The sequence below is a fragment of the Canis aureus genome, chromosome 12 (assembly GCF_053574225.1).
Source record: "Canis aureus isolate CA01 chromosome 12, VMU_Caureus_v.1.0, whole genome shotgun sequence".
Lineage (NCBI taxonomy): Eukaryota > Metazoa > Chordata > Mammalia > Carnivora > Canidae > Canis > Canis aureus.
The window spans coordinates 4,637,748-4,665,603 of record NC_135622.1 but is presented as its reverse complement, the minus strand read 5'-3'; the positions used below and the strand labels follow the sequence as shown (position 1 = coordinate 4,665,603).

The 27,856-nt window shown below is 48.0% G+C and overlaps 2 protein-coding genes across 7 annotated transcripts in view; one reads left to right on the top strand and one right to left on the bottom strand.

The window, feature by feature from the left end:
- Window positions 1-17,727, top strand: part of SETDB1 (SET domain bifurcated histone lysine methyltransferase 1) — a 31,910-nt gene extending 14,183 nt beyond the window's left edge. For 3 of the 5 annotated variants that reach the window (XM_077842367.1, XM_077842366.1, XM_077842364.1), the window contains exons 9-22: window positions 1,656-1,846; window positions 3,224-3,353; window positions 4,057-4,222; window positions 4,307-4,465; window positions 5,947-6,573; window positions 7,010-7,126; window positions 13,075-13,244; window positions 13,834-14,462; window positions 15,418-15,446; window positions 15,563-15,695; window positions 15,973-16,138; window positions 16,514-16,725; window positions 16,978-17,066; window positions 17,210-17,727. In XM_077842367.1, the coding sequence (XP_077698493.1) occupies window positions 1,656-1,846; window positions 3,224-3,353; window positions 4,057-4,222; window positions 4,307-4,465; window positions 5,947-6,573; window positions 7,010-7,126; window positions 13,075-13,244; window positions 13,834-14,462; window positions 15,418-15,446; window positions 15,563-15,695; window positions 15,973-16,138; window positions 16,514-16,725; window positions 16,978-17,066; window positions 17,210-17,327 (2,936 nt within the window). In that variant the 3' untranslated portion in view covers window positions 17,328-17,727. The remainder of the gene's footprint in view (window positions 1-1,655; window positions 1,847-3,223; window positions 3,354-4,056; window positions 4,223-4,306; window positions 4,466-5,946; window positions 6,574-7,009; window positions 7,127-13,074; window positions 13,245-13,833; window positions 14,463-15,417; window positions 15,447-15,562; window positions 15,696-15,972; window positions 16,139-16,513; window positions 16,726-16,977; window positions 17,067-17,209) is intronic. The other 2 variants (XM_077842368.1, XM_077842365.1) reach the window with 2 other exon arrangements.
- Window positions 17,728-17,880: 153 nt separating this feature from the next.
- Window positions 17,881-26,944, bottom strand: CERS2 (ceramide synthase 2). Of its 2 annotated transcripts, none has more exons than XM_077842378.1 (11): window positions 26,776-26,944; window positions 21,593-21,766; window positions 21,054-21,171; window positions 20,751-20,869; window positions 20,496-20,553; window positions 20,339-20,389; window positions 20,034-20,126; window positions 19,712-19,840; window positions 19,415-19,521; window positions 19,140-19,293; window positions 17,881-18,946 (listed from the first exon to the last, which is right to left on the bottom strand). In XM_077842378.1, exons 2-11 carry the CDS (start codon window positions 21,763-21,765, stop codon window positions 18,806-18,808), a joined length of 1,143 nt encoding a protein of 380 aa, XP_077698504.1. In that variant the 5' UTR covers window position 21,766; window positions 26,776-26,944; the 3' UTR covers window positions 17,881-18,805. The 2 variants fall into 2 exon arrangements, with proteins under 2 accessions (XP_077698504.1, XP_077698505.1); XM_077842379.1 differs by lacking the exon at window positions 26,776-26,944 and adding an exon at window positions 26,478-26,573.
- Between the last annotated feature and the right edge of the window lie 912 nt (window positions 26,945-27,856).

Genomic DNA, 27,856 nt, shown 5'->3' with positions numbered 1-27,856 from the left:
TCTAGTGAGAGTAGAACACGAGGAGATCATGACTGACCCTGGGTGGAATCTCATATTACAGCTGTGTTTTGATTTCATTATTGAGTGATTTAGGCTTCAGAAGATGTTACTTTTTTCCTAGTTTTATCCTTCATCTAACATTTGTATAAATCTGTAGTCTACATAGTGCTTTCTGCAGAAGCTGAGTTAGATGGAAGTTTCATAGTGTCTTCTATACTTCTGTCTCTGGCTTACTCCTACAAAACAGGGTTTGTTTGTTTGTTTGTTTTTTTTAATTTATTTATTTATTATAGTCAGAGAGAGAGAGAGAGAGAGGCAGAGACACAGGCAGAGGGAGAAGCAGGCTCCATGCACCGGGAGCCCGATGTGGGATTCGATCTCGGGTCTCCAGGATCGCGCCCTGGGCCAAAGGCAGGCGCTAATCCACTGCACCACCCAGGGATCCCCAAAACAGTTGTTTTTAATTATGAAAGAGTTGACTAACACTGCTCCCTTTCCATATAACATGGCAGTAAATGTGTTCAGGGTCCCTTAGAAGTAGCCTGATAGAGAATGAGAAAGGACAATTTTTTTTTTTTTATCAACTTCATGATACCACCTGATCTCTTTTTTTTTTTTATCTTTTTATTTATCTCTAGACTTCTATCAAGTTAGCAAGAATTTCCACTTGAATATTCCTAAACAAAATATGCATTTTAATGAAATTAGTGACTCACTTATATTTGCTTATTGCTTAGTTAGTACTTACTTGATCCATGTGTGCATTTACACAATAGGTTCAGTACTTTTAGGAAGTCTTGGTTTTGCTTCCCTTGAGGTTATGTTTTCTTCATTTATTTTTTCTCTCCCTCCCAACTTAAAAAATGCCCAATGTCTCCTTGCCAACCATTTATTTTTTCCTATTAAGACATGCCCAGCGGTGACTGGCTGGCAAAGTTGATAGAGCATGCAACTCTTTTTTTTCTTTTCTTTTCTTTTCTTTTCTTTTCTTTTTTTTTTTTTTTTTGAGCATGTAACTCTTGATCTCAGGGTCGTGAGTTCAGGCCTCACATTGGGCATAGAGATTACTTAAGGAAAGAGAGAGAGACAGAGAGACAGAGAGAGAGAAGAAAAAAAGAAAAGAAAAGAAAAGAAAAGAAAGGGAAAGAAAGAAAGAAATGAAAAGAGAAGAGAAGAAAGAAAAGAAAAGAAAAGAAAAGAAAAGAAAGAAAAGAAGGAGGGCAGCCCAGGTGGCTCAACAGTTTAGCGCCGCCTTCAGCCCAGGGAATGATCCTGGAGACCTGGGATTGAGTCCCATGTCAGGCTCCCTGCATGGAGCCTGCTTCTCTCTCTGCCTCTCTCTCTCTAATGAATAAATAAATAAAATCTTTTAAAAAAAGGAAAAGAAAAGAAAGGAAAGAGAAAAAGAAAAAAAAAGACAAAGACCTGCTCTACTAGGCAGCCCCGGTGGCTCAGCGGTTTAGTGCTGCCTGCAGCTCAGGGTGTGATCCTGGAGACCCAGAATCGAGTCCCACATCAGGCTCCCTGTAGGGAGCCTGCTTCTCTCTCTCCTCTCTGTGTATTCTCATGAATAAATAAATAAAATCTTAAAAAAAAAAAAAAAAAAAGACCTGCTCTACTTGCCCTCTCTCAGCCTTCCTTCTTCCTTCTGACAGTGAAAAAGACTTGGGAGGACATAGAAGACATCTCCTGCCGGGACTTCATAGAGGAGTATATCACAGCTTACCCCAACCGCCCCATGGTACTGCTAAAGAGTGGCCAGCTTATCAAGACTGAGTGGGAAGGCACATGGTGGAAGTCCCGGGTCGAGGAGGTGGACGGCAGCCTAGTCAGGATCCTCTTCCTGGTACTCTTCTTCCCCAGAGTTTTAGAGGCAAGGGTCAGGGTGGGATAGGGGAATGTAAGAGGCAGTAATAAGGATGATTTTGTAGTCCTCCATAATTTTCCTCATTCTTATCCTATATATTTTGACTGTTCTGGGTCAGATTTTACTTTGTCCTTTTATTTCTCTGTGATAGTTATTGAAAATTAATTCCCTGGGCAGCCTGGGTGGCTCAGTGGTTTAATGCTGCCTTCAGTCCAGGGCCTGATCCTGGAAACCTGGGATTGAGTCCCACATTGGGCTTTCTGCATGGAGCCTGCTTCTCCTTCTGCCTGTGTTTCTGACACACACACACACACACTCTCTCTCTCTCTCTGTCTCTCTCATGAATAAATAAATAATCTTAAAAAAAAAAAAAAAGAAAGAAAGAAAATTAATTCCCTGGAGCGCCTGGGTGGCTCAGTCAGTTAAGCATCTGCCTTCAGCTCAGGTCATGATCTCAGAATCCCAGGATGGAGCCCCATACCTGGCTCCCTGCTCAGCTGCTGCTTCTCCCTCTGCCCCAACCCCTCTCCCCCATGCCCAAACTTTGTGCTCATGCGTGCTCACACTCTCTCTCTCTCAAATAAATAAAATCTTTATTGAAAAAGGAAAGAAAGTCCCTGAATTTAATTATGATGCTAATTTGCATGTTGGTTTGTTTTTCTCTAAGAATATTTACGTTGCGTAGGCACAGAGAAGGCAGTTCCATTTGTCCAGGGTCAGGGTTTTGGTAGCATAGTGAGACAGAAAGGAGGCATCAGAGAATTAGAGTATTCTTTTTTCTTTTTTTTTCTTTTTTTTTTAAGATTTTTTTTTTTTTTTTTTTTTTTATTTATGATAGTCACAGAGAGAGAGAGAGAGAGAGAGAGAGAGGCAGAGACACAGGCAGAGGGAGAAGCAGGCTCCATGCACCGGGAGCCAGATGTGGGATTCGATCCCAGGTCGCCAGGATCGCGCCCTGGGCCAAAGGCAGGCGCCAAACCGCTGCGCCACCCAGGGATCCCTAAAGATTTTATTCATTCATGAGAGACAGAGAGAGAGAAGCAGAGACACAGGCAGAGGGAGAAGCAGGCTACCCACAAGGAGCCCAATGAGGGACTTGATCCTGGACCCCGAGATCACATCCCGAGCTGAAGGCAGATGCACAACCGCTGAGCCACCCAGGCAACCCTGTTTTTCTTTTTCATATTCCTGATGGCTGTCATGAAGCCTAATAAATTTATTGAATAGCTAGGGAATTTGGGATTCAGGGAGATTTCATTCAAGGAGACATATGGAAGCATGTTCTCCACAGATGGCAGGATAGATTCTAGCCTTTAATTCATTTACCTCCATCCTTCCTCCCTCCCAATCCCCTAGGATGACAAAAGATGTGAATGGATCTATCGAGGCTCTACACGGCTGGAGCCCATGTTCAGCATGAAGACATCTTCAGCCTCTGCATTGGAGAAGAAGCATGGGGGACAGCTCAGGACACGTCCAAATATGGGTATGTCCTAAAGGACACCAAAGGGAAGGAAAGAAATGAATAGCAAAGGAGAGTATATACAATGTACAGTATGTATATGTAATAGCTATCCTTTGTTTACCAGGATGATACTAGTGACTCATTAGAAATAGGACGTGTGCACTGAGTTGTTTTCAGTAGTGGTGATGATTTGTGGTGCTACCTTCACATGCGTGGCTCTGATTCACTCTAAATGATTCCATACAAATCTGAAACCACTAGCTTAGGTTAGGGGGACAGATGTAGTAGTTACCTCTGTTATCCACATGAGGATTATCTGCTTTCTATGTTATTCATGGTCAATTATTTTAAGACCCAAACTGCTTTTGTTTTCATATGTCCCTGGCATACTTTCTGGTTGATTTTTCCTGATAACATTAGTTGATCAAAGAATGCATTTTTTAAATTTTTCACCAAAAAATAAATAAAATATTTCACCAAAGTATAACATAATTACTCATATAAGCTGTGCTTGAGGCAGGAAAATAAAGTCTTACTGAGTCAAAGCCAGTCTATGCCAGTATTTTCACTCATTGGTGTAAATAATGAGAACTGACAGTCTTAACACTTACTCAGAATGTTTCCATTGCTGCTTTTTTACATTGTGTAAATTGAGGATCAAATGTGCCTGAATATACGTGGCACAGCTCATCATCTTCAGTGGTCAATTTCCTTTTAACTATAGGTGCTGTCAGGAGCAAAGGTCCTGTGGTCCAATACACCCAAGATCTGGCCAGTACTGGGACCCAGTTCAAGCCAGTGGAGCCCCCACAGCCTACAGCTCCTCCTGCCCCCCCCATCCCACCTGCCCCACCTGTACCCCCTCTGTCCCCACAGGCAGGTGACAATGAGTGAGTGATATTCTTTCTTATTTGCTAGTTTCTTTCATACTACATTTTCTGTATCTTTTACTGTATGAATGTCTAATCTCTTAGCAGCTTGGAAAGTCAGCTTGCCCAATCTCGGAAGCAGGTAGCCAAAAAGAGCACATCCTTCCGACCAGGATCTGTGGGCTCTGGTCATTCCTCCCCTACCTCTCCTGCACTCAGTGAAAATGTCCCTGCTGGGAAACCTGGGAGCAACCAGACATACAGGTAAGAAACTCTCAGGCTCTCTGTGGGGAGGTGGCAACATGGACTAACTGATCACTGTATGGGGACATTCCTTGGTTCCAACGGGCTTAGTAGTTAAGGTTATGATGATGAGGATGTTGGGCTTGAAAGCTTTTTTTCTTCTTTTTTAAGATTTATTTATTTATTTATTTATTTATTTATTTATTTGAGAGAGCATGTGCACGTCCAAATGTGGGGAGGGGCAGAGAGATCTCAAGCAGACTCTTCTGAATGCAGAACTGGACATGGAACTCGATCTCATGACCCAGATCTTGTGACCTAAGCTAAAATCAAGAGTCAGACTCTAGCTGACCGAGCCACCCAGGCGACCCAAAAGGAAAGCTTTAACCTGGGAATTTTCCAAGAAACAGCATAAAAATAATTGAATTAGAAACTCGGTGCCTTAGAAATATGGAATCACTAGAAAGTCATTTATTAAAACTTGTCACTGTGATGCCTGGGTGGCTCAGCAGTTGAGCATCTGCCTTTGGCTCAGGGCGTGATCCTGGAGTCCCGGGATTGAGTCCTGCGTCAGGCTCTCTTCATGGAGCCTCCTTCTCCTCCCTCTGCCTATGTCTCTGCCTCTCTCTCTCTGTGTCTCTCATTAATAGATAAATAAAATCTTTAAAACTTGTCACTGAATATGGTATCCATCATTGGTACAATAGAAAGAGATCACTACTGCCTCTTTTTCCTTGAATCACAGGAGTTAGTGAAGACATCTGTAGGACACCTAAAAGGGGAAAAAGCATCAGTAGAAAACTGGACTCCACTTCCATAATTCACAGGCCAAAAAAATGTCAGGAAAAAGTTTACTGTTGCTGTGGAGATATTTTCAGTCTTTGAAGAGTAACCAGGGCCTTTCATTGTCCAGGTTTGGTAAAGCAAGGGAAAACATGACTTCTTTCTGTCATCTGTAGCTTCCCGAACACAGCTGTTTGAAAGATAAGTGGATTGGGCAGCCCAGGTGGCTCAGCGGTTTAGTGCCGCCTTCGGCCCAGGGCCTGATCCTGGAGACCTGAGATTGAGTCCTGCGTCAGGCTCCCTGCATGGATCCTGCTTCTCCCTTTGCCTGTGTCTCTGCCTATCTCTCTCTCTCTCTCTCTCTCTCTCTCTCTCATAAATAAATAAATAGGGGATCCCTGGGTAGCTCAGTGGTTTCGCGCCTGCCTTTGGCCCAGGGCGCGATCCTGGAGTCCCGGGATCGAGTTCCGCATCGGGCTCCCGGCATGGAGCCTGCTTCTCCCTCTGCCTGTGTCTCTGCCAATCTCTCTCTCTATGTCTATCATAAATAAATAAATAAAAATAAATCTTTAAAAAAAACTTAAATAAAAAATAAATAAATAAATGAAATATTTTTTTAGAAAGAACGAAAGAAAAAGTGGGTTAGCCAGCTGCAAGGATCCTTACATGGCACAGAGGGCCTATTTCCTCTTACCTGATTTCCTGCATGTCCTTTGCAGATCACCTTTAGGCTCAACAGCCTCTGCTTCAGCAGCGCCGCCAGCACCTCCAGCACCCCCAGCTTTCCATGGCATGCTGGAGCGGGCCCCAGCAGAGCCCTCCTACCGTGCCCCCATGGAGAAGCTCTTCTACTTACCTCATGTGTGCAGCTACACATGTCTGTCTCGAGTCAGGCCTATGAGAAGTGCACAGTACCGGGGCAAGAATCCCCTGTTGGTCCCACTACTCTATGACTTCCGGCGAATGACGGCCCGCCGCCGAGTTAACCGCAAGATGGGCTTTCATGTTATCTATAAGACACCCTGTGGCCTCTGCCTTCGGACAATGCAGGAGATCGAACGCTATCTTTTTGAGACTGGCTGTGACTTCCTCTTCCTGGAGATGTTCTGTTTGGATCCATATGTTCTTGTGGACCGAAAGTTTCAACCCTATAAACCATTTTACTATATTTTGGACATCACCTATGGGAAGGAAGATGTTCCCCTATCCTGTGTTAATGAAATTGACACAACCCCCCCACCCCAGGTGGCCTACAGTAAGGAACGAATCCCTGGCAAGGGTGTTTTCATTAACACAGGCCCAGAATTTCTGGTTGGTTGTGACTGCAAGGATGGGTGCCGAGACAAGTGAGTTGGTAGGGTAGTTGCTGGCCCTGCCTCCAACTTTGTTATCCTTGCCTTTACTTTCTACCACTTCTTTTGCCTTAGATCTCCATTAATTTCCTATTTACATCATTCCTCAGCTGGAGCTCCTGCCAGAAGACCTCCATGAAAGCTATGAGCGAGGCTTGGGTCTGATGTGGCCCCCACTGCATGACTCTGGGGACTTGTGCCCTGTGTTTGTTTCTCGGATTCTCCTTTTCCTTTGTGTCCCTCCATCATGCTTATAGTTGCCACTTCATTTCATTCTGTCACTCTGTCACGTTCTTACCGTCTTTTCCTTTCTCGTTTACATGTATGACAGAAGAGAAATTTCACTGTCTTCTCCCTTATCCTTCTGTAGTACTTCTTGCCTCTAAATGTCTCACAGCTCTAGCCATCATATCCTTTTTTTTTTATTCAGGTCCAAATGTGCCTGTCATCAGCTAACTATCCAGGCCACAGCCTGCACCCCAGGTGGCCAGATCAACCCTAACTCTGGATACCAGTACAAGAGACTAGAAGAGTGTCTACCCACAGGGTAAGTAGGGGAAGGCAAAGCACCTCAGAGATGGAGTTCTAAAAATTGGAACCAAAAATAGAGTAACTGAAACCAGGTAAACCAGGTATTTTATCAATTAAATCTTACATACTGAATTTCTTTTTTTTTTAATATTCATTTATTCATGAGAGAGAGAGAGAGAGGCAGAGACACAGGCAGAGGGAGGAGCAGGTTCCATGCTGGGAGCCCGACGTGGGACTCGATCCCGGGGCTCCAGGATTGCGCCCTGGGCCAAAGGCAGGCGCTAAACCGCTGAGCCACCCAGGGATCACCCCCCCCCTTTTTTTAAATATTTATTTATTCATGATAGAGGCAGAGACACAGGCAGAGAGACATACTGAATTTCTTTTTTTTTTTTTTTTTTTTTTTAATTTTTATTTATGATAGAGAGAGAGAGAGGCAGAGAGGCAGAGACACAGGCAGAGGGAGAAGCAGGCTCCATGCACCGGGAGCCCGACGTGGGATTTGATCCCGGGTCTCCAGGATCGCGCCCTGGGCCAAAGGCAGGCGCCAAACCGAGGCGCCACCCAGGGATCCCGACATACTGAATTTCTAGTACATGTTTCTTCCTTGGGCTTTCCTTTAAATGAAGACTTCTAATGATTGAATAGGACCTAGCAATTGCAATTGTGTCATAGTTATATGTATATTCTAACAGACTGTGGTTATGCTGGCAAGGGAGACGTGTTCATAGAAAAGTATGCAGGGACCTGGTTATATAGGACTTTGTAAATGATAATAAAAATTAGAACCAAATTGTGGTATGATAGAAAGCTGTTAGAGAATTTTAAGCAGGCAAATTATGCCAGCTGCCTTTTGAAGGTTACCATGGCTTCTTGGTGGAGACTGGGTCTTAGAGCAGCAAAGGTAAAACTGAGAAGTCCACTTAGAATAATTATGGGAATATAGGCGAGAGGTTGTGCTTGCTGGGGCTTATACTAGAATGCTCACGGAGAGTGGAGCTGAAAGAGGGTAGAGTTGGGATTTGTTTGGCGGTAGAGCTACAGAACTTGATAGATGGACTGGCATGGGAGAGAAGCAGCGGAATCAAGTTCAAGTTCTCTAAACTTTATACTTCAGCAACAAAGTGGGCATTGGTACATTTTACTGAGATGGAAGACTAGAGGAGAAGCAGGTCTGGGTGGAATTCAGCTTCTGTTCGGGCCATGTTACTTACGTTTGAGGTGCCTCCTAGGCACTCCAAGGAGAAATGTCAAGAAGGCAATGAGATTTCTGGAGAGAAGTATAAGAGCTGGACATAAGAAATTAGGAATTCTGAACACAGAAGTGGTATTTAAAGCCTGGATGAGTTCACCTAGAGAGAATATTGATAATAGAAAAAATTAAGGGGGCACAGGAGTAAGTACTGGGCTCTCCAACTAGAGACTGAACAGAGGAGGTGAAGCCAGCATATAAATTTGAGAAAGGCAGGTCAGGAAAAGAGGAAGACAATGCAAGAGTTGGATATAAAACTTGGTAAAATGGTTATATATGAACATAGTAACTAACAAACCTGGTGCTCAAGATACATAATTAGAAGAGAGGAGAAAAACATGAATGAATACTTCAGAAATTTTCCCATAATCGAAGAGTCTGTTTGCCTTTTTTTCTTTTTTTAGAGATTTTATTTATTTACTCCTGAGAAACACAGAGAGAGAGAGAGAGAGAGAGAGAGGCAGAGACACAGGCAGAGGGAGAAGCAGGCTCCATGCAGGGAGCCCCATGTGGGATTTGATCCTGGGTCTCCAGGATCATGACCTAGACCAAAGGCAAACGCCCAACTGCTGAGCCACCGAGGCGTGCCTGAAGAGTCTGTTTTCAAATAGAAAATGATAGTCATGTCCTGCATAATGGGTGAAAATATATTATCCCCACTAAAATATTAAAAAATAAAATGTAATCATGTCCACAGAACACTGAAGACACAAAATTAAAAACCCTAAAAGCTTCTAAAGAAGAGAAATAGACCACAAAAATACTCAGATACCTTCTGCCTTTGCAAAATGACTTTGGAAGCTAGATGGAAATTAAAGACTCAGTTCAGAATTCTAAGGGAAATTGTTTCTAACTTGGCATTCTAAACCCCAGACTATGAATTTTAAGTGTTAAAATAAACTAAAGACATTTTTTAGACATGAAATACCTCAAAATTGTCCCATTAGTCCCCTTCTCAGAAAGTTAACTGGAATTGTTTGCCAGAATGAGGGGAAAAGTCAAGAGCGGGGAAGGCATACGAATCCAGGAAATAGCGGCTCCAACTCAAAAAACGATTGAGGGGGAACCCCACAGATGGTGGGGTGAAGGGGGCTTCTAGGCTAACAGCTATGCACCAGACAGAACAGCCAGTGTGAGAGCAGGGCAAATCTGGCTGCAAGAGAAGCTCTGGGAGAATGGGTTTAGTAGAAAACCTGATGTGTCTGAGGATCTTCACAGGCGATCCAGGCCACCAGAGAAATCAGGAGATGAATTTGTGCTGAATGCAGATTGAAAACTAAGCAAAGGAAAAGACCATTACTAGGTTTAATTGCATCACTGTATCATTTATGTTTTAATTCTTAAAAAAAAAAAAAACTTGAGTCTCATAACAATATTTAGATTTGCTAATGCTCGGGGATGCCTCGGTGGCTCAGAGGCTGACCGGTTGAGCATCTGCCTTAGGCTCAGGGTGTGATTCTGGGATCTGGGATGGAGTCCCACATCATGCTCCTTGCAGGGAACCCGCTTCTCCCTCTACCTGTGTCTCTGCCTCTCTCTCTCTCTGTGCCCCCCATGAATATATAAATAAAATCTTTAAAAAATTTTTGCTAATGCTATATCTTTTTTTATGTTTGGAATATTTCATTATAATATTTTCAAATAACCACAAATGATGTCATTTCCTTGCCTAAAACTCTAATAGCTTCCCACTGCATTTTGGATTTCATTCTGACTCTTAATCTTGGGTCACAAGACACTGTACTGTCTGGCCCCTTCCTATCTCTCTCCCTCCAAAGCTGTTCTAATCACACTGATATTCTTCAGTTTCTGCATCCAGTTTGCCCAGTATTTGCCAGCCTACCTCAAGGGCCTTTGTATAGACTGTGCCCTCTGCTTGGCATCTGTCCAGTGTTCTTTGCATGGGTATCTTCTTTAACCTTGAGCTCTCAGCTTTAATCTCACTTCCTTAAAGAGACCTTTCCTGGCTACTCTAAAACTGGATCAGTTTACCTCCCTTAATGCTCTCATTGAGCACCCTATTTGTGTTCTTTATAACAACCTCCATTTATGTGTTGACTTGCTTTTGTTTTATCTTTTCCATTAGCATGTAAGCTCCATGAGGATGGGAAAGTGTCTGTCTTGTCACCATGGTACCACCAGCAGCTAAGTGACCCAGTACCTGGCACATAGTAACCACTCAAACAAATTTTGTTGAGTGAATGAATGATGCTCAGTGTGGCTACTCTGAAAGTTTATATGGTGGTGACTAGAACTAACTTCAAATTCTGACGTCATCCATTCTAAGCTGATCTTGTTTTATTAGCTGTAAAAAGAACTGAACACGAATACTTTTTATTCTCACTGAGGTCTTAAGTTGTTAACAAAGTTGTTTCTTGATATGGTGCTAGTTAAGTTTTAGGGTTTGTTTTTTTTTTTTTGTCTTTTTTTTTTTTTAAGACTTTATTTATTTATTCATGAGAGACACAGAGACTGGCAGAGATATATGCAGAGGGAGAAGCAGGCTCCCTCTGGGGAGCCCAATGCGGGATTCGTTCCCAGAACCCTAGGATTACGACCTGAGCCAAAGACAGAGGCTCAACCACTGAGCCACCCACGTGCCCCAGCTAGTTAAGTTTTGTGTTCAGTTCGTGAAAATTCATTGAGCTGTAGACATGTTATATGTACTTTCCTCTGTATATTATGCTTCCATTGTTTTATTTTTTAAGTAATCTCTAGACTCAATGTAGGGCTCAAACTCATGAACACTGTGATTGAGTTGCATACTCTACCAACTGAGCCAGCCAGATTTTAAAGTTAAAAACTTTCCTAGTTTTTTATTTTTATTTTTTTTATTTTTATTTTTTATTTTTTTAAAGATTTTATTTATTTATTCATGAGTATACACAGAGAGGAGAGAGAGAGAGAGAGAGGCAGAGACACAGGCAGAGGGAGAAGCAGGCTTCACGCAGGGAGCCCGATGTGGGACTCGATCCAGGGTCTCCAGGATCACACCCCGGGCTGCAGGCGGCGCTAAACCGCTGAGCCACCCGGGCTGCCCTTTCCTAGTTTTTTAAAGTTAAAAATACATCCTTATAAGGCTGCTCTGAGGATAGAATAGAGAATGTATATAAAGCATATTGGCATAATGCCAAATGCAATGTATACATTCAGTGAATAGAAGCTGCTCTTACCACCTTTGTCCAAAAGGATAGGACTCATGTCATCAGCTCTCTAATTGTACTTGTCATCTTTCCAAAAGTAGATGTCTCCCTTAAATCTCCATATTAGGCACCATAAGAAGTGAAATCCTGGGACGCCTGGATGGCTCAGCGATTGAACATCTGCCTTCGGCTCAGGGCCGGATTCCCCGGGTTCGAGTCCCACATCGGGCTTCTTGCATGGAGCCTGCTTCTCCCTCTGCCTGTGTTTCTGCCTCTCTCTCTCTCCCTCTCATGAATAAATAAATAAAATCTTAAAAAAAAAAAAAAAAGTGAAATCCCAATACTGAGCAAAGTAGATGGAGCAGAAAAATTGATACCTGAAAAGATGATAGTTTTCTCAGTATAACTATATGCTAGATCTTTCTGACTTTGGTAGTTTTTTTTTTTTTTAATTTTTATTTATTTATGATAGTCACACAGAGGGAGAGAGAGAGAGCCAGAGACACAGGCAGAGGGAGAAGTAGGCTCCATGCACCCGGAGCCTGACGTGGGATTCGATCCCGGGTCTCCAGGATTGCACCCTGGCCAAAGGCAGGCGCCAAACCGCTGCGCCACCCAGGCATCCCCCTGATAGTTTGTTTTTTAAATGGTTAAGCTGTGCAGTTCCTTAAACTTGATAGAATATGAGCTTTCTGAGAGGAAAGATTATGACTTTTTCCATTATAGAGTTTCCATTGTGTAGCACAGCTCTTGGTGGTTAGTAAATGGGTTTTTGGTTTTTTGGGGTTTTTTTAAGATTTATTTATTTAATCATGAGAACAGAGAGAGAGAGGCAGAGACACAGGCAGAGGGAGAAGCAGGCTCCATGCAGGGAACCCAATGTGGGACTCGATCCCGGGTCTCCAGGATCATGCTCTGGGCTGAAGGCAGCGCTAAACCGCTGAGCCACCCAGGCTGCCTGTTAGTAAATGTTTTCACAGAATAAATTTAAGTCTGCTTTACCAGAAGAATCTCATGAACTTTTATTCCAATTCCTCTTTAGTCTCTTTCAGTATCTATCATATTGGCTTCTGCTTTTCTCACATATCTTTATTTTATGATACATCTACTTATTTTAGTGGCTCTTGCTTTTCTCCAGGTGTTAGGCATTCTGGTATTCACTGTTACTAACTGGTGCTATAAATACCTGTATAAATCGCTTTTCCCGGGGTGCCTGGGTGGTTCAGCAGTTGAGCATCTGCCTTCACCTCAGGGCATGATCCTGGATTTCCAGGATCAAGTCCCACATTGGGCTCCCTGGATGGAGCCTGCTTCTCCCTCTGCCTGTGTGTCTGCCTCTCTCTTTCTGTGTCTCTCATGAATAAATAAAATCTTTAATAAATAAATAACTTTTCCCCCTTCTGAATTCCTTTCCTGGGCTGTTCCCAAGAATCAAAGAGCATAGATAGTTCAGTAAATTAATTTAGATCATTACCTAATAAATGTTGATACCTTAAGAATTATAACAGTTCTGTGGACTGAATGGATACTCTAGTGATCATGTTATGATTGATTTGCCATTCCTCTCAGAGTTTATGAGTGTAACAAACGCTGCAAATGTGACCCAAACATGTGCACAAACCGGTTGGTGCAGCATGGACTCCAGGTTCGACTACAGCTATTCAAGACACAGAACAAGGGCTGGGGAATCCGCTGCTTGGATGACATTGCCAAAGGCTCCTTTGTCTGTATTTATGCAGGTTGGTAATGAAATCATAAGAGTTGTCTCTGGGGTTAGGACATGGTGGGGAATTCAATCAGTTGAACACACATAAGAAGAAAATGCTTGACATGTGAGTATGGGAGTAAGAGGCCAGGATTTTTCTTCTATAAAGAATAGGACAAATGATGTGGCTGTCTTTGTGGACCAGGAAGGGGACACACAGCCATAAGGACAAGAAGGAAAAAGGATGAATGTGGACGTGAGAATTTTTCAGACACAGGACATGAGAGCAGAGTCCAGTGTATCATTTTCTCCCACATCATTCCACCCAGAGACTTTTAGCATAGCTCAGGGCATCCTTTTGGTAAACCAAGTAGAGGTTGCAGAAGGGCAAGATTGAAAACTAGAGCAAAGCTGCCTGTTCTCTCATAGTTTAGATACAGAGAAGGGAGTATCATCAGAGTAAAGGGAGAACCTATAACGGAGGTGTTTTGACTTGTGTGCTGGTGGGTTCGGTATTGGTGGAAGGATCTCTATACTTTCTACAAGATCCTTGTGGAAGGATCTCTATACTTTCTACAAGATCCTTATAACCATGGAAGGCCTTTAATTTTCTTCATTCCCAGGCAAGATCCTGACAGATGACTTTGCGGACAAGGAGGGCCTGGAGATGGGTGATGAGTACTTTGCCAATCTGGACCATATCGAGAGTGTGGAGAACTTCAAGGAAGGATATGAGAGTGATGCCCCCTGTTCTTCTGACAGCAGCGGGGTGGACTTGAAGGACCAGGAGGATGGCAATAGTGGTACAGAGGATCCTGAAGAGTCTAACGATGACAGCTCCGATGATAACTTCTGTAAAGATGAAGACTTCAGCACCAGCTCTGTGTGGCGCAGCTATGCTACCCGGCGGCAGACCCGGGGTCAAAAGGAGAATGGACTGTCTGAGATAGCTTCCAAGGATTCCCGCCCCCCAGACCTTGGCCCCCCACATATTCCTATCCCTCCAGTAATCCCCGTAGGTGGCTGCAATCCACCTTCCTCTGAAGAGACACCCAAGAACAAGGTGGCCTCATGGTTGAGCTGCAATAGTGTCAGTGAAGGTGGCTTTGCTGACTCTGATAGCCGTTCATCCTTCAAGACTAGTGAAGGTGGGGAAGGCCGGGCTGGGGGAGGCAGAGGGGAAGCTGAGAAGGCCTCCACTTCAGGGCTGGGCTTCAAGGAGGAGGGAGACATCAAGCAGGCCAAGAAAGAGGTAAGTGGCGGCTTTTGTGTAACTTTGGTGTAGTAACTTAATGTAGCTCACTCTCATTCTTCACATGTAGATTATTTACTGGATGAATATTTCTGTGGGAAACTGGATTAACCCCCTCCCCCCAGCACATTCCTAGTGCTTCAAGGAACCAAATTATTTTAAAATCAACCTGGGATGGGATCCCTGGGTGGTGCAGCGGTTTGGCGCCTGCCTTTGGCCCAGGGCGCGATCCTGGAGACCCGGGATCAAATCCCACGTCGGGCTCCCAGTGCATGGAGCCTGCTTCTCTCTCTGCCTCTCTCTCTCTCCTCTATCATAAATAAATAAATTTAATTAATTAATTAATTAATTAATTAAAAAAATCAACCTGGGAAAGAAGTATCTGGCTCATTCCAAAGAAAAAGATTTATAAGTAGTTTTTTAAAGTGTTATTTCAAGCTACCTACAGCATTTCTGTCTTGTTATAGTTAAAAACCAAGAATTGAGGGGCACCTGGGTGGCTCAGTCAGTTAAGCATCCAACTTTTGATTTCAGTTCAGGTGATATTGTGAGATTGAGCCCTACATCAGGCTCAAGTCTGATTGAGATTCTCACTCCCTCTGTCCCCTCCCTCTCACTTGCACTACCTCTGTGTCTCTGTCGCTCAAATAAATAAATCCTTAAGGAAAAAAGAAAAAGAACTGATTCTAGATGTATTTTTGATGATACTGAAACTGGTATTATAGGTGGCAAACTGTGTCTCCTGTCCCTGTCATCAGCAAGAGTTTGAAACCCCCTGTCAGGAGGTATCCTGATGAGAACATGATTGTACTGTTGAGCTGCAGAGCAGTCTCTTTAGATAGTCTACTTCTCACTAGCTGATGTCTTTGGAGGTCATTTTAGATGAAATCTGATTGTTGGATTTGTTACCCAGGATGGCTGAAAACATTATAACCTTTCACTTGTTTTTTTTCAGGATCCCGATGACCGAAGCAAGATGTCAGTGTAAGAGCCTCTCTTTCTGACTTGTTTCCAAATCTGCCTTGTTTCAAGCCTATAAAAGAAGCCTAAGTAAGAAACAGCCCATAATCTGACCCCCTCATTCTTTCCCCTCCCATTAGACTTACTGAAAGCTCTCGAAATTATGGTTACAATCCTTCCCCCATGAAGCTTGAAGGACTCCGCCGCCCACCTAGTAAGACTAGTATGCATCAGAGCCGACGACTCATGGCCTCTGCTCAATCCAACACTGATGTAAGTGACCTTCTTCCGCAAGCTGCACCTCATCCAACCTTGGGTTGGACTCAGAGTCTGAGGAGTATTTGCCTCACTTCGTCAGGGCCTTAATGATAACTCCCAGTATGTCCCTTGTTTATTTGGCTGGGACTTCCTGCTTCATTTTCCTTTAGCCAGCATTCTAATCTTTCTCTTGCTGTAGTCTTAGCCTCTTCTGTCTTACCATAAAAAGAGCAAGAACGTGAATGGGTCCTCTCCATTTACTCTTCTTTCTTCTCACCCTTCTGTTTCCCAGGATGTCCTAACACTGTCCAGCAGCACAGAAAGTGAGGGGGAAAGTGGGACCAGCCGGAAACCCACCACTGGTCAGACTTCAGCCACAGCAGTGGACAGCGATGATATCCAGACCATCTCCTCTGGCTCAGAAGCAGATGACTTTGAGGACAAGAAGAACATGTCTGGTAGTCTCGAAGAATGTTGGGGATAGTAGGAAGGAATGGTAGGAAGATTGGGATAGAGGCTTTTTTCAGGAAGCTAAAGAAGTAGGGGGAAAATACTCAGATCTTAAGAGCTAACACATGTCTGGGACTGTTCTCTGACTCCCAGCTCAACTGTTAACGTTCAATACATCCCCTTCCTCTCCTTTCCCCTTCTCTACTCTTTTTCCTCAGTTCCTTTACCCAACAGATCTAATCCTGCTTGAAAAAACTGCCAGTTAGGATCTTTGCTTTCAGGGTCACAGTATTCCTGCAGTGCAATGAGTGGAATGGAAATAGGGGTAGTATGTCCATTCATGAGGTGGGTTGGGGCCTAACCCTGTTCTCCTTCCTGTCCAGGTCCAACAAAGCGCCAGGTGGCAGTAAAATCAACCCGAGGGTTTGCTCTTAAGTCAACGCATGGGATTGCCATTAAATCAACCAACATGGCCTCTGTGGAAAAGGGGGAGAGTGCACCTGTTCGTAAGAACACACGCCAGTTCTATGATGGGGAGGAGTCTTGTTATATCATTGATGCCAAGCTCGAAGGCAACCTGGGCCGCTACCTCAATGTGAGACCTCTCTCCCCAGATGCTGGATTATCCCACTGTCCTCAAATTTCTAGTTCTTTTAGCACAACTATATAAACCCACCTTGTTAGAAATTCTTGATCTCAAGAATCTTAAAGAGGTAGTTTTCTTTCAGAACTTCTCCACTATGATGGGTAGGATCAAATGGCATTGTTTTTTGTCCAACTCATGCTCACCCCACAAAGCCAGGTTCTGTTTTCTCCATTCTTATGGGTTCTGTCCTTAAACCCACAGCACAGCTGCAGCCCCAACCTGTTTGTCCAGAATGTCTTCGTGGACACTCATGATCTTCGCTTTCCCTGGGTGGCGTTCTTTGCCAGCAAGTAAGAGGGGGTTGGGGAGGGAGATGGTTGGGTAAAAGCAGCGGCCTGAGTCAAGGAGGGGCAAGCCCTCCCCACTTGCTCCAGCTCTACATCCACCTGGAAATGTGCTGCCTTACCACCCTCATCCCTATATTCCTGTCCAGGAGGATCCGGGCTGGGACCGAGCTCACTTGGGACTACAACTACGAGGTGGGCAGCGTGGAAGGCAAGGAGCTGCTCTGCTGCTGTGGGGCCATCGAATGCAGAGGGCGTCTTCTTTAGAGGACAGCCTTCTTCTGAACTTTCTGAACCCTTCCTGAACCATCCTTTTCTCAGGAACTGGGTCTTCCTGACTGTTCAACTCTGACGCCCACATCTCCAATCTAGCTCTTCCCCCAGCTCCTAGTAGGTAGAAATGGGAGCTCTGGATCAGGAGATACCTTCCAGTGTGGTGCTAGCAGGCAAGTTCCCTCCTGCACCTCCTAAAGCTCTGGGGGTGGGGGTGACCATGCCGACCTGGGCCTGATGTCCCTCAGTGCTCCTCCTGGTACTCCCCTCCCAGCTGACGTTTGTTCAAGTGTTCATGCTTCTGACAGACTTTATTCCTGGAAGGAGGACTTGTCTTTACTATCCTTGATTTGTATGGTTTCTCGAATGTCTTTTAACAAGATGTTAAAACTAAGACTGTGATTTGATTTATCTTCCTCAGCCCCCATACATCCATTTATGGGTTTCCCCCCCTCCTTACCAAGGGGCAGCTGTCATTAACCTCATATCTTCTGTACCCTTGCTTTTTCTTACTTGCCATACGAAATTTTAAAAAGAAAACGTTGCATAACCACGAGGAAGACTACCTTAGTTTATTTAGTTGATCTCCCTTCTCAATTCCTACTAGTCTCAGACACTTACTGCCATGTTTTACTTAATCTTTAATATATTTTAATTAAAAAAAAAAAAAACCATTAACAGTACATTTTGGTCTGAAGTGGTCCCTCTGCTAAAATGCCAGGTGCTAGCTGTAATTCTGGCTTTAAAACCAAAACAACGAATGTTTAATAAATAAAAATTAGAACTAGTTGCCTTTCTATTCCAAACCAGCTAGCCTAGGGGATGAGGCCAGAGGAAGGAGGCAGTAAGGTCTTGGACCTGTGACAACAGAGCGCTGGCAGAGCAGTGACACGCAGACCATCCGAGCAGTCCCAGTATGCTCCCCGCCTTTTTGGCAGAGGTAGGGTAAGGGTCATATGTGCCCTCCTACACTCATTTGTGTCTTAAGAAGGAAAAAAAGCTCAGCTTTGGTTTCTGGCCCAAGTTAGGGAGCCTAGAAAGGTAAGCCTTGGTCCATCTTTGGCAGAATGAGGCCCACAGATGGGACAGTAAGGCACGACCCTGGCGGTCAGGGAGTCTGAGGCAAACAGCTAGGCCAAATTCTGAAGAATAAGGAATGTGAGTTGTATCTGCCACCCCCAGAGCTGAGGAAGGGCCTCAAAAGCAATAGAAAGGACAGCTTAGAAACTACAGAGAGGAAAGTAAGTCCATTTCCCCTCTAACAAAAGATATACCAGCCTCCCCTCTACCTGGGGAGAAGCTGGTTAGAGTTTGGTTAAAGGCAACTGGGTGACAAGCAGAGGGTTGGGACATAGAAGAGCAACTCTCTCCCTGCTTTCTCCCTTCTCCCCAGGGCTTAAAGTGGTCCACTGGGGAGAATGGGCTAGTTCCTTGGCTTTATGCATTAATCTGGGGGCAGCAGGGACAATGGTTCAGTCATTCTTACGATGGTTGTTACTAAGAACAGGGTGGCCATTGGCTAAGGGCCGGCTCTTTGCTCCTCCCACAGCTCCAGCCTCTTCCCCCTCCGAGCTCTCGGTTTCTTCCCGGTCGCTGCGTTCATCTTCTACCAGCTGTGAAAAGGGAGAAGATGGGGTTACATGCTGTCTTCAAACCCTTAAGGGATGCTTTTCTCAGCAGGCTCGTCCTGCTGCACCTGGGGCCCCACAGTTTCTTAGCAGGATACAGATCTGGGAGGGAGTTTGGGCTGTTTCTAGAGTTGGGCTGTTACTAGAGTTCTAGTAGTGGGGCCTACAGAGCACTCACCTTTCCAGTTATGAACTTGTGGGCCATGCGCAGAATGAGGTAGGCCCAGAAGATATGCAGCAGCTGTAGCACTCCCATCATGGAATTGAAGAAGTAGTAGCCAAAGAAGGCAGGGTAGAGTTCCAGGGGGTATACGATGGTGCAGTGCAAGATCCTACAACAAGAAAGGAGAAAGTTGTAGGCACAGGAGGCGGTTGGGATGAGGACAGGTAAATGAGGTAGGGAGAGGCAAGATTCCTGATTCCTTGAGGACAGTAGTCTGGCCTCCTACTCACCAGAAGGGCAGGATGACCAGTCGGGTGATGATGAAGACAATGGCAAAGACGATGAAGATGTTGTTGCAGGTGTTCTTCCATCCCGCATAGTTAAACATCTTGGCTGACTGCATAGATAGCCCCCGTTCATCATCACAGGCTCCTAACTCTCCCGTATACACTCATATATACACTGGTTCTGTGCCCCGGCTTCCTTGGTCCCGGGAATGTCAACCCCTCCCACCCCCAAAAAGGGAGAGGGACAGGAAAACCTGCACTGAAGTCTCTAGATTTTAGGAAGTACCCAGGAAGCCTGACCTCTAGTAGGTAGTCGGAAGAGTCATGCAAAGCCATGATCAGAGTCCCTGCTCGGATGTAATTGGCAAACCAAGAGAAGCTGATGAGGATGATAGTAGCCACGTGGTGGATGATCTGTTCCTTGAAATCCTGCAGAAAAGATGCAGGCTCCAGGAAACATTTTCCTCTTCCAGCCCCACTCTATTTCTACTTCCAACCACCCTTCCACTTAGTTCCCCTTAATCCACAGCTCTGTCTAAATACCCAGATATCAAAGGGGAGGCTCTCCATCCCAGGGCTTTATTTTGGCTCCTAGGCTTAATGGCACAGCTTCCTGACCCACCTTGCGCTTGACATCAGAAGCAATGCTGAAGAGCAGGGACCAGTAGAAAGAAAGTTCAATCATGTAGTACCAATACTGGGAAGGGATGGTACTCTGGGAAAGAGGAGAGAAAGAGAAAAGTAAAGAGACCCAAGGGTCTCACCTGACCAAACCCAGCCCTTCTAGCCCAAGATTATTTAGCACCGTAACTCCAGTGCCTTATGCCATGTGTTCCAGAGATCATCTCTTCACAAGGGTATGTCCTAGTCCTGTCCTACCTTGATTCTCTTAATCACCCCAAGTAAGGAGTCAGGACCCCATCATACCTGTATGGGATATCCCTCCCAAACCTTCTTCATGTCATAGAACCAGGGTTTCTGCAGAGAGACGATGGTGAGAGGTCAAAAGAGGAAGGACTCAAATTCTGTGGCTTCAACACCACATTGACGGAAAATCTCCCACCTCCCAGGAACCCCCACTCACGTCCACAATGACGGCCATCCCGGCAATGAAAGCAATCAGGTAAAAGGTGAATCTCCAGCTGGAAGAGGAAGCAGGAAGAATTAGGAGAGTGGCACAGCGTTCTAACCACTCCCAAGTGCCCCCAGTGATACTCCACTGATAACCCAAATCAGCTCACCTAGGTAACCCTTCTCCCTGCATACAGCCATGACCCACCACCCAGCAAGGTGCACCAGACATTCCTCTCCCAGCTTCTCTTGCCCCAGCCTCCCCTACCTGGCTTCTCGGAATTTCTTGAGGAGACTGGGCCGGTCCTGGTTGCGACGACGGCGGAACCAGCGCTCTACCTGGCGGCCAGAGAGCCCACTCTGCCGTGACAAGAGCTCTACCTCTGCCTGGGTGAAGAAGCCCATTATGTTCAGCTTTGGAACTTGACAACACCCCCATCCTCCCGGCATCTCCCAGCAAGAACCTAGGTCAGCACCACTGCCCTCTCCTCACCCACCACGGCTGGCATCACAACCTGCCCCCTCCCCAACAGCACTCGGTAACTCCCAGAGCAGGGCCAGCGGCTCACACCTGTTTGGGCTGTTTGCCACTGGTCAGGTAGAAATGCTCCAAGGTGGGGTTGGGTGGTGCCCGCAGCCGAGTTTTCTCCTTTACATTCAGTAGGGCAGCCAGTGGTGTAGCCACATAACTGAGGAAGGGATAGAAGTGAGAAGCGTCTATGTCTTTTAAAACACCTCAGTCTCTTGGTAGCCCCTAAGCTGAGATGAGGAAAGGCTACAGGCTCCCGCAACTTTCTCCTGGGTCTCAATTTCCCGGCAACCCCCTCTTTGGCCTCCTTGGCCTGCCCAAAGCTGACAAAGCTGCCTGTGTTCACTAGTGACCAGGCAGGGTGGAGAGGGAGAACAAATAACCATTGAAGGAGAGGGCCTGGGGGTGCTGAGCCCTCTGGAAGACAATGCTGTGTTCAGTGGGGGGCACGCAGTAGGAAGGCATCTGGGTCGCCAGAAGAGCAGGGTCCAGGACCAATTAAACAGCGAGAGACAAACTTCAAGTGCAAGGAACTGTGGCTGGCAGCCAGGGAAGGCATGGGAGTAGGTCGGTATGCTTACAGCTCAAAGAAGTATCGAACAATGAGGAAGAGCAGGGCCAGCGGTAGTGTGATATAGAGGTCTGAGGCTTTGGCGTAGACACGTCCATCACGGTCTTCCAGATCAGCCCAAGTTAAGTTCACAGGCAGCCACAGCCGTTCCCACCAGAAGTAGTCATACAAGGTCTGGAACATCCTGAGTGAGGAGGGGGAAGGTAGAGGGCATCACAGGGGGCAGCTATGGGGGCAGAGGGAGATGAAAGTTTCCATGGTGTAACAAAGGAGCAGGGGACAGAGACTCAAGCCCTGCAGGCTGGTCCTGGACAAATCTGTTTCCTCATATGTAATATGGTGGCTTTCCAGTCTTAACATTTACTGTTGACTGCAACTGAAGGTGACGCTGATGACCCCCCGGGAGCCCCAGTTCTCTAGAACTAAGAACCAAAGGATATCCCTGTCATTTTGTTACCCCAGCATGAAAGATAGACTGGGTCTGGCTCCAGAAGTTATAAACAACAATCTGAGTAAAGTGGGAGGCACTCTCTCTCCTCTACCCCTCCCCAGCTGCCCCTTCCATCCCTCAAGCCAACCCACAGCTGGAAGCAGCTTCTTTCCTAGGAAGCCCAAAAACAGACTTCAGGGCTAAGGCAAACCCTACCTTCTCCTTCCCTATAACCCATCTGGGCAGCAGATCCCTAGGGAAAGTTAAGAGGCCAGAGTAAAGCAAAATTTGTCCTCGAATTTAGCATTCTTTAGGGACATATCAGTGAACATCAAACTTACACATGAGACTAACACCCCATGCCCAGCCATCCAGTCCCTGCACACAAGGCAGAAGAACTATCTGAAGCCTCTTTTCAGAAACAAAGGCAAGGCTGCAAAGAATTAGGGATTGGGGGGCAAACAATGGAGACAGAAGACTAATACATCTGATGGAACTAGGAGCTATTTCTTATTAAGGCTCATCCAGAAAATAACTACTCTGCAGGGGAACACCCATCACAAATCAGCTCAGGGAAAAGTTGTTGCTTCTCCTCACCCCCACCCCCACCCCGCTTCCCTCTTTCCTTCCCCTGGAAGAGAAAGGATCTGCAGGGAGATAGTGACCAACCACTGACCACCTGGATACTGGAATGAGGGAGGGTACAGACCTCCTTTGAGGTATCTTCTGGAGCCATTATCTGTGGCTCCTGTGGGACAGCAACTGCTGGGAGCGAAGAGAAGCAGCAAGGTGGTCCTACGGAGTCAGTGATGCCAGTACAAACAGAATACCTGGCAGTCCTGGGACTCAACAATGAACAGTCAGCAGGATGACAGGGGCAGTAGTTTCTGGGCTTGCTAGCCCTCAAACTTTCATGAGGGAGGAGAGGTGGGGGTATTCAGACTGGCCTTGAAACTAAAAGCTGGGCAGCCCCGGTGGCGCAGCGGTTTGGCGCCGCCTGCAGCCCAGGGCGAGATCCTGGAGACCCTGGATCGAGACCCACGTCAGGCTCCCTGCATGGAGCCTGCTTCTCCCTCTGCCTGTGTCTCTGCCTCTCTCTCTCTCTCTCTCTCTCTCTCTGCATCTCTATGAATAAATAAATAAAATTAAAAAAATCTTTAAAAAAAAAAAAAAAGAAACTAAAAGCTGACACAGAAGGAAGGTGGTCTCCTCCCATCCAGAGGGAAGAGAGTGGGAAGATTGTTCTCCAGTGTGACCTGAAGGCCAATTGGTACCACTGGGTGAAGGCTGATCAGATCTCAACTGAGCTGGGCAGGTCCTCCAGCCTGCTCTTCCCACAACTCCGCCCACACCCACCACAGAAGCACTTGCGAAATCCCTCTCAGCCTGTCACGGGTCAGTATTCCAGCTCAAGGACTTTACCCTCTTGTCCCCACTCCTGGTCACTGCTCTCAGATGAAGCCGGAGGTCAACACTGACAATCAAGGAGCTTCAGCCCCACCTTCCCCCAATAACACACACACACACACACTCTCTCTCTCTCTCTCTCCTCTCTCAGCTCCTGAGGTGCACTGCCCCTTCCCCATTGACCTTAGCCAGAATAAATATTTAATTAGTTAAAGAGATGGAAGCCTTTTAAACTGAACAAAATTAAACATAATTCTCCACAGTGGAACTTTTCCCATATAACCGTGTGCACAATACACTTTTTTCATAGAGAAAATTTAGTAAGAAGGAAAAGGCAGAATGCCTTGTGCTACAACACCTCTGGCTCCTCCCCACCTTTTTAGCTTAGCTAGATTGGAGGTGGGGAAATCTACCTGCTGTGTCCCCTGACTTCTATTCTATGTCTCTTGGAGCCCACCTTGTCCTCCACTGAAAACTAAAGCCAAAGGTACAGACAGGCCTGGATTATTGGGCCCCATTCCCACCCCAGTCAGTGGAAACTGGCAAGAAGTTTCCCTGTCAGGGATATTTTGAGGAAGATTCAGAGGGCTGGCTGGGGTCCCAGAGGGTGTGAGTGGGGCCCCTCTCCCTGACTCCTGTGGCCCAGGAATAAGTCTTCCACCAGTCTACACCTACAAAGGTGAGGAGCTGGGGAAGTTAGCAGAAGAATCAGAGCAGTCATGGGCAAGCACCAGGACAGTGCAACTATCTCAACCCCTTCCCATCCCAAGCAGGGAGAGCCAGGAACACAGTGTGTCCAGAGCTCAGAAATGCAGATTAATGGGCGTTCTCATCCACCTGGGTTGCAGGCTTTCTGTAACCACAGCCCTCCCTTGCTGCCTAGTACTTCCATTAGCAGAGCAGAGCTACCCCTTCCCTGCCCACCCTTTCCCACCCCCAGGGCCCAGCCCAGCAAGGGAGAGGCACCAGATTCAGCAAGGTCAGGACTTCTGACTCAACACAGGGCAGGGTGGGAGGACAACAGGGGCTCCTGGAAGCCTCACTTACACATCCCCACAGAACCAACAAGTCTGCTCTGAGGCAGCCCTGGTGGCTTCTTGGCACCAGTACACTGAGCCAAGTACGGGATTCCATCAACAAAAGGCTGGTGCAAAAAAAACGGGATGTGTACTCGGCACAGGGAGACAACCCTGCTTTTCTGGCCAGTTGGTCCCTCAGGGTAGATATTTGATTTTCTGATGGAGAAATTACACCTACAGGGCAGCCCGGGTGGCTAAGCGGTTTAGCGCCGCCTTCAGCCCAGGGCCCAGTCCTGGTTCCCTGGGAACCAGGGATCGAGTCCCATGTCCAGCTCCTGCGTGGAGCCTGCTTCTCCCTCTGCCTGTGTGTGTGTCTCATGAATAAAATAAAAAAGAAAACCCTTAAAAAAAAAAAAAAGAAATCACACCTACAGATACTCTTCCACTCACAGAATTTGCTCCCCTCCACACATGAAGAGACAACAAGAATGTATGTGTCTCTGTGTCTGTCTCTCTCATACACACACACCTGCTTCAGAGACACAGATGCCACTCTCTCAGGCACAGGCTGGAGAGGGGCCAGCAGAGCAGAGATTTCATGGGCATTGGATTACCAGGAACTTGAATAGGGCTCTGCCCAGCTCCCACCATCTACCCCATCCCCTACTCACCCCTCCCAAATCGTCAGAGATGGATGAGAAAGGGCAGAGGGTCCCCAAGGGAGTGTATAAACCCAGAATGCTGAGAGGGCAGGAGTTTGAGTCCGTGAAGAAGGGATCTCAGACTCAATGTGAAAACAGTACCATGGGCTCTCAGAACTTGAAGAAATAATTGAGGAAAACAGGATCAATAGAGGAGGAGAAACTGACAAACACCGGGTCTCAAAGGCTCCCAGAGGCCACTGAAGCCTGAGGGAGGATCCAAGTAGTCTTGTTGCAAACTTTCCTTTAGCAACAGCGCATCAGGAACTAGAAGGCAACTAGGATGAAGCCAACAGGAGGTGTGTCATTGCTTCAGGCTGCAGTACAGGTCCTCAAATTTAGCTTGTCTGGGCTGCCCCACTGGAGGCCCCAACACACCCAAATACTGCATGTGACCACAGCCTGCAGGGGCGGGGAGAGGCCGGCAGGTTAAAGAGGCAGAGGTGGGGAGCAGGGCTGAACAGTACAGTAAAGGAACAGGGGGAAGGTGGGACCCCCTCCCCCCCTTGTGGGCCCAGGCGGTAACAGTGGAGAGATGAGGCCCTCCCTACCAGGGGAAAAAAGCTGGCTAGAGGCCCCAGTGAAGGGGGTGAGCTTGGGGTACCAAGGGAGACAAGGAACTCTCCTTAGAACAGTCTTTGCAGATCAGTTTATGATTAGGGCCAGGCTGAGGGGCAGGCTGTGGATGAGTCCTTAACCCTCGGCACCGTCACAAGCAGTCAGCTACCGTCACTTAGAGCCGGTCACCTGGACTTTGGTATGGGGCAGCGACCCCTCCAACGAGGTGGGAGCGCCTGCCTGCTGGAGGCCTTCCCAGGCTCATCCCGCTATGAAGAGAGGCTCACTGCGCCCCTCCGGATCCTAAGACCCCCGCCAGGACCGCGTCTAACAACTTCGGGAACTAAGCCCAGGTTTCCAGCCAGGAGCCTGGCTTGGGCAGACAGAGAAACCCCCCACGCTCGGGCCAAATATTAGTGCCGCACACCTGCAATTAGCCTACTTGCCAGAGAACCTCCGGGCCAGTGATTAACAAGCCGTGGCCCAGAAAACCCGTTTCACCAGCGGCTCCCCCCCCAGCCCCACACACCCGATAACGGTATAGGACCTCTGCCCTGCGGGGCCGGGGCCGGGCTCACAGCCTCCTTCCTGCTTCCCGTGCAGCACATGGACGCGGCCCTCCGTCCCGCAGTGGGCACCGCGCGCTCCCAGGCCGGCGGCAGGACCCCCACCCCCACCCCTCCACGCGCCGCGGCCGCGGGGCCGACGCAGGCCCCCCCCCCCGCGCCGGGGACCTCCTCCCGCCCGGGCCCCCGCGGCCGGCCCCCCCGCTGCCCCTACCTGTTGCCGGGAGGGCTCGCTGCTCGGGCTCCGGGCGGCCTGTCCTCGGGCGCTGGGCCCCCCCCGCCCCCGCCGCCCCCGCCCCCCCGCAGGCCCGCGGCCCGGAGCGCGACCCGCACTGCCCCCGCCCGCCCCGCGGCGCCCCCGCTCCCCCGCCCGCCCCCCGCCCCTCACAGCCGGGCCTCTCCGCCGAGCCCAGCTCTCCCAGCGGCCCCAGCTGCTCCCAACTTTTCCGTGGCCGCTCCCCGCCCCACCCCTGCGTCCCGCCCGCGGCTCCCGAGCGGGGGTCGCGACTCACTCGGCGGCGGCGGCGCGGGGCTGGCGGGGCTGGCGGGGCTGGCGGGGCTGGCGGGCCTGGCGGGCCGGGGCCGCTGCTCCGTGTCTCCTGGCGTCCGCGCTCCGGGCCCCTCCAGACTGGCTCGGCCCGCTCCCTCCTCCCCCTTCCGCCCGCCCGCTCCCGCCCTCCTTCCTCCTCCGCCCGCCGAGCCCAGCCGAGCCGCGGCCGAGCCCAGCCCGGAGAGCAAGGCCGCGAGCGGCCAGGGAACCGGGAGACTGGGCGTGGGCTGCGGCCCGCGACGGCAGCGGAGGGGGAGAGCGGAGGGGAGGGCGCCCCCGGGTCCCCCGCCCCGCCCTCCCCGCCGCGGCCGCCCGAGCAGCCCCGAGGACGGGAGGCGCCTGCCCTCGGGGACAGACCCTGCAGGCGCCCGGGGATCCCGGCCGGGGAGCGGCCGCGCGCCCCCCCGCCCGCCCCGCCCGCGCCCCCCCCCGCCCGCGGTCGGCCCCCTCTGCCCCCAGGCCCCCGCCCGACCTGTTGCCACACTTCCCGCCTCTGGCCCCAACGCGCAGCGGACGGAGAAGCCTGGGGGAGCCGCTTTCCAGTGCTGGCGGCCCCGGGGATTCCGCGGCTCCTCCCCGCGGAGCCTGGGCCCCCCAAGTCACCCCAACACCCCCACCATAAAACCCACTTTCTCCATCCGAGCCCCCGGAGCAGCACACGCCCCCCCCCCCCCACGGTACTAGATACTCCTAAAGAGCCAACCTCCAGCTTTTGTTTTGTAAAGTGTGTCTGAGTTTGCAATCCACACTCTTTTTCCCTCTTCTGATTCATATTTTCACAATGTCTTTCTCTTCGTCTGGTAAAATTGATGCTTCAGGGAGATGGGATATGTTTATCCTAGAAAACTGACCTGGACTCCTAGCATGGACAGAACATGGCTGGGAGGTGTCTGAAGGTTTGTTTAGAAAGCAAGCTAGAGCGTACTCCACATAGAGGTCACCTCGTTTCTTTTTTTTTAATATATATATTTTTTAATTTTTATTTATTTGTGATAGTCACAGAGAGAGAGAGAGAGGCAGAGACACAGGCAGAGGGAGAAGCA